At 32.0% G+C, this 10030-nt stretch overlaps 1 protein-coding gene across 2 annotated transcripts; it reads right to left on the bottom strand.

Moving 5' to 3' along the window:
- Positions 1 to 5139: 5139 nt before the first annotated feature.
- Positions 5140 to 9410, bottom strand: RPL (POX (plant homeobox) family protein). 2 transcript variants are annotated; one of them, XM_079074250.1, is made up of 4 exons: positions 8408 to 9410; positions 6300 to 6649; positions 5993 to 6110; positions 5140 to 5855 (listed from the first exon to the last, which is right to left on the bottom strand). In XM_079074250.1, the coding sequence occupies exons 1-4, from the start codon at positions 9128 to 9130 to the stop codon at positions 5364 to 5366; spliced, it is 1683 nt and encodes a 560-aa protein (XP_078930376.1). In that variant the 5' UTR covers positions 9131 to 9410; the 3' UTR covers positions 5140 to 5363. The 2 variants fall into 2 exon arrangements, with proteins under 2 accessions (XP_078930376.1, XP_078930377.1); XM_079074251.1 differs by having other exon boundaries at positions 5993 to 6053.
- Positions 9411 to 10030: the final 620 nt, after the last annotated feature.

Genomic DNA, 10030 nt, shown 5'->3' with positions numbered 1-10030 from the left:
TGCTTTGGATCTAAGTTTTCTCTAGTTATACATGCAACAAAAATTATCCAAAACATGAAGCCTACAACTATCATACAATTTGATATTTGCATCATAAAAAACTAGTTATAAGATTACCTCGTGTTGTAGCTTGTTGTATTTGGCCTTTAAGAACTTAGCACCTCAAGTGTGATGTCTCAAATGGTTCACAAAACACCAACAACAATTGGAGAACTTGAGAGAGAGGTTATGAGGCACTCAAAATCGGCTATAGTATCTCTAAGATCACTAGTGTATTCAGTTTTAGGCCAAGGGGTTACACATATATAATGTAGAATCCAAGAGTCATATGTAACCCTAATTCTTACACTTAGGCTTATGATCCATAATCCATATGGACTAACTCTTCATGGAATCTTACATAAACTTAGCCCATCATGGATCAATAGCCCAAACCATATGTATCACTGATTTACATAATCAGTCCCCATTAATTTAATTAATCTCTTTTGATCACTAAATTAATTCCAGACTAATTCTTGATCAAAACTAATTAAATAATATGATTTCGCAATTAATATATTATACTTATAATATATTAATAAATCACAAATAACCTCTTTCTCAAATATCCATCCTATCAGATTGTTCTGGTGAATGCAACCCAAAATTGACCATGCTACTCCCAGGTCAAGTACATACCAATTATAGTTATGGGCTTAGACACCTAATCCAACATAAACGATGGAAAAGAGTTTTGTTGTTAATAGCGAAACAGATATTATGAAGATGTGAAGCCATATGAAGGGCTTTAAACAAAAATTTTGATGGGAGGTAGGTATGAAAAAAGAGGATGCGAATGCTATTGTTTATGAAGTAGAGCATATGTTTAGAGTTTCCATTCTGTGGAGAGGTGTGAGGGAATGAGAAACGGAAGTGGATATTGTAAGTGAAAAGAAAGAGTGGAATTGAGAATTATTGAATTTATAACCATTGTCACTGAAACTATTCATGGAATTGTTTTAATTTAGTAAAGACATTGGATTTATGATGAAGATAATATACTCATAAAAATGAGAATACCGATCTAAGAAAATAACATAGTATTTAAAGTTATCATGACTAGAAATTGGTGATGTCGAAGCATCAAAATGTATAATATCAAACAAACAAGAAAATATACAATTAGATTCGTAAAAAGGAAGCCTAGTTGATTTGCCTAGTTTACATGCTTGGCCAACAAGCCGAGACTTTTCATTATTTTCCAAAGTAAAAGAAACAGACTTCAAAGACATGAGGAAATGATCACATGGATAACAGGGTCGTTGGTACCAAAGAGACGAGCGGGTATAAAAAAACGATCGAGGGGAAGACTTGATGATGGGGGTATAAGTCATTGGAACTATCACGCCGAAAGAGGATTTTGCACGTCCGATAATCCTTCACAAAAAATCAAAGTTTTCAAACTCATTAGGATATTTATTATTATGATTGAACCGACTTGGTGTTGGGGTATAAGTCATTAGAATCTCCAAAAAAAATGTATGTTATCAGCCCTATCCACTTTATGATTATAAATAAAAGAAATACTCTACATTTTGGAATTCTCTCGACTTGGAACACTATATATAGTCTCTTTAAAATTGTTTTCTTTTTCTGTCTAAATTGAAAGTTCTTTGATAGCTTTTCTCATATTAAATTTTGTAAAACCCATACATTTATGGTTGAAATTTTAATTATAAAAAAAATACATGCACTATCTCTCAAAATCAAGAATTTGGTTGCCTCTCTCTCTCCACACACACATGGTAAGAGAACATGATACACACATGGTATATAGAAGGATTTTGGTTCATGGTGGTAGTAGGAGGTGATATCCCAAATGAGATTTTTGAAAGAGTGGTAATGGGAACATTTTCCTTAGTAGAACTAGAGATTTACACAAAGAATCGGGGAAGGGGTGCACTTTATGATGATTAGGTTTTCGTTTCATGCAATGGCAAGTGGGTTGAAACGCTAGAAAGTAGTGGGAATGAGAAGATGTGAAATTTGGGGCAATCATAATGAGAGGGTGAGAGGTGTTGTGGCTAGAAGAATAGGGATTCGAGACGTTGGACTCTTAAATATACTATAAAAACTATGAATTAAGAAATTAATAAAATAAGTCTAAATTTGTCATTTCATAACGAGCTAAAAAAATTTCTGAGGTGTGAGCGTAGGCGAGTACCAACACTAATTGTCTAGAATTAAGTGTGGCCGACTACCCACATAATTATCTAGAATTGGAACCCGCAGATCTTATATTGTTGGAACTGGAACATAAACTGGTTATAATGGTTCCTAAAATATTGGAACCGGAACCAGAACTAGAGAGTAGCAGTTCTATGATCAGCTACCCAGTTTGTGAACTTTTTTAATATTTTTAAACTTTAAATAGTACCCTTTCATTTGATTTGAACAAAAAAACTATGCATGCAAGATCTAGAAACATAGTTTTAGAGATTGAAGTCATGGATGCTAACTAGGGATGTAAAACGTGTCTTGTCTTATCCTGTTTGTATAAGGTTGAAACTTAAATGATTAAATGAGTTGGGATAGCTTGACTCTAACCCAACCCATTTAAGTGTCTTGTCTTGTTGTGTGAACCACTTTATTTTCATGTTGAACCATGTCCTTCCACTTTAGAGGCAACCCCCTTACCACTAATTTGAACATATTTTCATGTATTATCTCTAAACGATAAAGTAGATTTTCATGTATATATTGCTAAACGATAAATTATAATCTCTACAGCAAAATAAAATAAAAATGAAGACACTGCAGATGCATGCAGTAAAAATCGAGGACCTCACCGACCAAAAGGCAATGCCTTACCCCCAGACCAACTTGGCTATTTGGTTTTGTTCCTTGGCAATTAAAATACACCGTCAATTTATTTTCAAGATGTAAAAACATCCAATAATATATAAAAAAAACATATTTAAACGTATAAAAAAATATATTTATACATATTTAAACTAATTTAGCATATTTATATGTATACATTATACATAGAAACCTTTTTAAAAGTTATAAAAATGTTATATATAAATATGTATAAAAATGTTATTTATATGTTTAAAACGTTATATATAAATATGTATTTTATCATTTGAATATGTATTTTTATAAATAAAAACATTATGTATAAAACACATTATTTATATTTATAAAAACATATAAAAACGATATATATAAACACTATATATATGTATAAATAGATTTTTTTATATGTTCAAACATATAAAAATATTTTCATAGGTTGTTGGACTTTTTTACATATAGCAAGAAATATACGATATACTTAACTGCAAGTATGAAAAAAAAGCCAAGTTGGCCTAGTGGTAAGGGGTTGCCATTTTGTATGTGACCTCTTGTGTTTGACTAACCATGCTTTTTTCATTCAATTTATTTTATTTTGTTGTAAAGCTTATATTTTATTGTTTAACAATCTATACATGAAAAATATGTCCAACTTAGTCATAAGGAGGGGGGGGGGGGGGGTGTAGTGGGTTAGAATCTCACCAATTTCTTTCTTCCCCATAACTTTGGTTTTTGGTAAAAGAAGGAACACAAGATGACGAATGTCCAACCAATGCAGCATAGGTTGAGGGTGATATGTTGTAAAAGGTAAAAACCGGCTAAAGTGCAAACTAAACAAAATTTCTTAAATATTAGATATTAATACACCAAAAATCTATCACAAAAACAGAACTTGTCAAACTAAAGAACTTTTATATCAAAAACCCTTGTATAAAATCCGCACATTTTATTATTATTTTCTATAGTTAGACTCCAAAAGGCATTTATAGGATTTAAGTCAACCATGTATACCAATTTTCGCACAACGTTTTTTTTTTCTTAAAAGAGCTAAAAACTCCAAGTTGCTCTAATTATATATAACATAACATTTAATTTGAAGTAAAAAAAAAGGTTGAAGAATATGAAAGTGTGATCTTTGTATTCGAGTTGGAGGGTTAAAAAATGTTGTATAATTGAGCATGTAGGTCACTCGAGAAAAATTATATGTATGAGTTCTGACAGATACCTAGCAGGTATCGGTTCCGAAAAAATAAGAACCGAAATTGAAACTGCTTGAGGCAGTTCTACAACTTTAAGAACCGAAATCGAAACCACTTAAGTTGTTGTGATGCGGTTGCGGTTTCGAAAACAGATATCATATTACACTGCTCACCCCTATTTTTATTAACAAGTAAAAAAGTATCAAACTAGCAATTGAGAAAACCATAAAGACCAATAGTATAACAAAACCAGACTTGACTTGAAATTTCAATTTTGTATAAACTATAAGGACCATTTACGTAGTTTATTCAATAGAAGTATAACTTTTTGGAACACCCCTTCCCGTGGGTTACAATGGTATGGAAAAAAATACATACTCCTGTATACTCCAATATGAAAACTAAGATTGTAAAAAATATTTGACGTTAGCTAATCGGTGGACTGAGGTTAATGAATTAATTGAGAACTATAAATTATTATTTCGTTGAACTTTAAAAAATTAAATATGAGTAATATCATAAAAAAAAGTTCGTAAATACTAATAATATCATAACAAAATAGATTAATATGATTAACACAACACTAATCATTTTTCAAATAGTTTCTATTAATAATTTCATCGTTTTCTACTGCTTAACTTATTATGTAGGTAAGACTAATCGGTAGGCGTCCTCTAATTATTCAGGTAGTGTCTATGGACTAATCAGAGATTAATCAGGACCTAGTCGGGATTTTTATAAAACTGATGAAAACACATTTGTAATAAACAAAATTCATTTTAATTTCTTTATTGAAAAATATAATGAACAAATACTTTTTTAATATCTTTATTTCCGCACCATTGTAGGTGTTTTTATATGGGAAATTTAACGAAAAAATCTCAAATTTTTAGAAAAAGTTTCAATAAAATCCTAAATTTTTCTTTTTCAACAAAAAAATACTATTATTTTGAGAAAATCACATAATCTGTTGTTTACTGTTCAAGTAGAAAAAAGGATTATTTTTTTCGTTAACTTTGGGAAAATTTTAAATAATCGGGATTTTTCTGTTCAAACAAAAATTAAGACTTTTTTGAAACTTTTCACAAAAATTTGAGACTTTTCTATAAATTTTCGGTTTTATATCATTTGAATTAGATTGTAGATACATAGAAGATTAGAAATATTTGGTTTGCCTTTGTTACAGGGAGGAGAGAGGACACGACATAATGCAAGTAGACTATATGATTGAACATCAACAAACAACCTTTCCTATTTTGTCATGTCCTATGTAACAATGTCATGTCCTGGGTAACAAAGTGAGCTCTAAACACTACTAAACCATCAGCCACCAATATCATGCAAAAACTGATCCCCAATAAGTTCTCGCCCCGCCTGCCGATTTTGCATATCCAAACCACCACCAACAAATCTCCTGCTCCCACCATCGGCATTCAATGGAAACGCCTCTGACAATGTGAATATGTTGTTATTCTGACATAAGCCTAGTGTCAAGGGAACACCACGATTTGCAGTCGCCTGACTGTTTACATTATGGATTGACAAATTGTTGTGAAAGTTCATCATGTGCTCATTATTTCCTTCCATGATATGTTGATTGTTATATTTATTATCACACATGAAGTCATTTCTAGTGCGCTTTGAAGGAGGTTCTTGATTCATTGGTGGATATGAAAATGAATTGCTGACACAGGAAGCTTCCTGTTGCTGGATATGTGACGATAATTTGTGGGCTTGTCTGGTTTCAAGCGTGTGCACTTCCTCTACCATAGGCTTCCATAGTCGCACTCTAGCATTTATGAACCAATTCGAAACCTGGCTAATCAACAATGTAAGAACAACAAGCGCCAATTCTCTTATTTCTTAACATGAATTTTTGTATTTTGACTACAATTTTTGATGATTTGACCTAAAATATGTTTCAATGCTGTAGTGATAGAAGACTAGCTTACCTGATTTCGAGTTAAACCTGTCTGTTTAGCCAACAACTGCTTGTCTGTGTCAGTTGGATAACTGTGCAATTTCACAAAGGAATACAATCGTTTATTCTGGGTTACGGAATATATGTACCTCAAGAAATGCATTAACGACAGATTAGCAACACAATACAATCTAAAGATTTAGTCTTTAATCCGTCATTATATGCAATGCTTAATTATTTATGCCTGATACGAACCTATGATTTTTCTTTTTGCAATATATGTATGTACATGTTTTCTTGTTTGTATCTTGGTTAACAATAACAATAAAATGACTCACGGGTGCAGAAAATGATCAAACAACCATGATCTCAAAACAGTGACTGCTCGCTTTGGGAGACCCCTTTGGGGACGCCAAACAGGCTGATGTTCAACAAATCCCATGTGACCATAATGTCCTTTCTCAAAATTTGCAGACACCATGAATTCTTTCTTTCCATAGCTTATATGAGGTTTCACTGAGAACTGTAGCTGCTCAGTTATAGCATTTTTAAGGGAATGGAAGTGCTTTGACATTGCTTTTATGTCCAAGTTTGCAAATGGAGCAGCATTACTAAGCCCGGCTACAGTTTCAAATGATGCGATTATTGTTTGGATCTGTTGGTAGTAATATTTATACATCTTGTACACCTGTTCAAAAAAAAAAGGAGTATCTTTAGATATAATCATGATCTTAGTTAAGTACCAAATTTGCTTTGAAATTACTTGTGATGGGTTTGTTTAAACTTTAACAATCTGCTTACATTTAGCATCGTTCTGGATTTACTGAATGTAATATCTCACTAAGGATATTGTGAAGAGAAAAAGGAAATATATGCAATGAAAGTGGTTTATATTCTTTACAAAAGATTTCTTTGAATCATATATTGATTCTCTTGATCCAAATTATGTGATTCAAAAACTGTTCGTAGTTTAAGTGGCATTTGGATGGTCATAGTATAATGGAAATAAGAGATAAAAAGAAATCAGAAATGAAGAAAAGAAAATAAACCATGTCTACCTTAATGGAAATAATAAACAAAAAGAAATCAGAAATGAAGAAAAGAAACAAATAGATGGACAACTTGTCTTGTTATTCTTCTAAGTTTACTTTATTCCCATTACTTTCTTTACATTTTTTGAAGTGTAGAAATGATTATTTCTTTTCAGATGTATTCTTTCCATCACTTTAAGAACAACATCAACTGATAGTGACATTGTATGCTCCATTAATGGCACTTTACGTTCAAGTGGTTTTACATATCTATATTCTCATCTATATGGAAAAGAATATTCTCCATTAAAAGCTCTTTAGCTGGTTTCAAGTGGTTTTAAAATTATATAATTTATCATCTTTATATAAAAAGTTATAAACACCTAAGTATATATATGTCCCCCCCTGCAAATTTGTAAGTTTTAGAAGTTTTAAATCATTCAACTGGAACTTCTTCCGGAAGAGAGAGAATCATTTTATTTTTCTCCTTTATCTTTTGAGCATTTAAAAAAACCACTAAACAAAGGAATCGTACTTAATTAATATAAATCTGCACTAAACAATGGAATTGTACTAATTTAAGGTATCACTAATCATATATTCAAAGGAATTCGAGTCTAGCATCTAAAGCAAGTAACTTGTATTAAATAATGCCATATGCATCATATAGTAAAGTAAGCTTAAAATCAAAGCAGAAAAATTTGAATAAAAGGTAAATAATTAAAGGTTACTTTTAAATAATTTGCGCAAGCTTTGCATATAAACAATGACTAATGCAAGAAATAACAAAATCCTTTCATTGATTATTTTATAGCATTATTTTACATTTTTTAGTAAATCATTATATTCTAACGTTTGTTAACGACGCTTTAGCTATGTTTTGGCCCACAACTAACTTATTTTTTGAGTTTTTTTAGTTTGTAATATTTGACAAAATAAAAATTAGCTGATAAGCTAGTTTTTATAAAAGGAGTATATAGAGTTTTTTTTAAAATTTTCTGTTATATACCCTTAAATATTATACTAAACATCTTTTTCAACGTACCTTTATATGTCATTTTACAATGAAGAAATTAAATATCTTTCTACTCCTATTCCTATTCCTACTTTTCTTCCTTTCTTAAAATGACGACAAATATACAAATTCAACAATCCAATCAAATTTAAATTAATCAAATTTAAATTAAATTGAATGACCCTTGTCATATCTAAAATAAGAAGGAAGTAGACACAAAAAAATATAGAAGGATATGTAATTTTTGATCCATCCTAACTTATCTACCGATTAGCTTCTCACTACCAAACATAAGCATTGTAATTTGCAATTTGAGAAAATCACCCTATCACAGTAGTGGATTCAAATCGGAAGTTAAAAACTAATAATTAATGAATTCAAATTGGAGGTTAAAAACTACCTCGTCTAGCAAACAAATTAGGGTGGATCTTTTTCTCTTGTATGCGCCACCACAACTGGGATCATCAACACTTGTTCGCAAGTTATCCAATGGAGGAGGGTCGATCAAACCACAATTAACAGGAAACTTCTCAGCGGAAAACCTAAAACCAACATCACACGTTTCATCCAACAGCTGTTTCGCCGGTTTCAAGAACTTGGAACCTTTCAAAATCGAAGCGTAGCCTGTGTACAGCCCATGGTTCATCACCGCAGTCGGGATATCATCTCCACCACCATAACTGTGCAAGTTCAACTCTACAGGAGGAGGAGTTCCGTTGTGGGTATACTGCGACGAGAGAGATAAAGCAACAAAATCTCCGCCATGAAATGGAGACTGATCATGATGTTGAATGAACCTAAGGTCTTGATGTCTGTAAAAGAAATTACAATGATCGTTACCTGGATCACGGACAGACTGTAGATCCGACGATTCATTACTAATGTTATCCATAATTGCTCTCGCAGTCCTATAATCACTGGCATTGCTACTATCAGAAGCCATTAATGAGGATTTGATATTGGCGCAGGCTAACAAATTCTGGGAAGATTGATCATATAAAGGGAGTATCCCTAAACCTGCGCACCCTTGCAGATCACTGGTGTGATGGTTCTGGAGGACCACTCTCAGTTTATCCCTTCTGCTTTGCTGTGGGATGTGACACAGTTCAAAACCCTCCGCCATCAGAGAGAGGGAAACAGGGAAATAGTGAGAGGGGGTTAAAGATGAGGTGGTGTTGTCCGAGAGAGAAACAGTAAGCAGAGGGGTCGTGTGTCGTAGGCGAAACAGTCAGGGTAAACGATGTCAGTGGTGATAGCAGCCAGGCCTGCTAGCTAGTTAGTACTGTTGCTAGAATCTATCTAGTAACCTACGAGAGACTGGTTTCGTCCGTGTGGGGAAGTATTTGGGGAGTTTACATAGAGAAACAAGACTACAAGAGTAATGTGACTTCGTTTTCTTTGTGTGTGTGTGGTGGATCCTCGGGATCATTAAATGAAATTTTGGGTTTTTTTCTAAATCTTGACTATATTACAGAAATGATCCATCTATTATAGCTAAATTCGCGGTTTAAATCCAAGTCTCAAAACTTTGACACTATAATCCTTTTAGCTAATACCTAACACCGTTAAATCAATGATAAATGATAAATTTATCATTTTTTATATTAATCTTACTTTATATTTTATCTTTTTATTGTTTTTTTATTGATATAAAAAGGATGGCCCAACCCACTCACAACCACCTTGTTGACCATGTTCGACCATCATTATCCATCACACCACATCTATCAACCCGAAAAAGTTTCAACTCCGCCACCACCAAAAACTATATTTTACATCACCTTTATATTTGTAACATCAAATTTTTTAAGCTATAATTTTTTAGTAAATTAAAAAAAAAACTTAGTTAAATAAAATATAAATAATAAATAATAAAGTTAGAATGACATGAATCATAAAAATGATTCACAATAATAGTGTAAATGGTAGTTGGAGAAGTTAAAGGTTGAAATTATAACATTTTAAAGATAAGAACTAAAAGTATAAAATAATGAAAGATTTTACCAAAAAGTTATTCAATTGA

Source organism: Lactuca virosa, chromosome 9, assembly GCF_052849685.1.
Source record: "Lactuca virosa cultivar CGN04683 chromosome 9, Lactuca_virosa_CGN04683_v6, whole genome shotgun sequence".
Lineage (NCBI taxonomy): Eukaryota > Viridiplantae > Streptophyta > Magnoliopsida > Asterales > Asteraceae > Lactuca > Lactuca virosa.
This window is presented reverse-complemented; position numbering and strand designations above follow the sequence as displayed.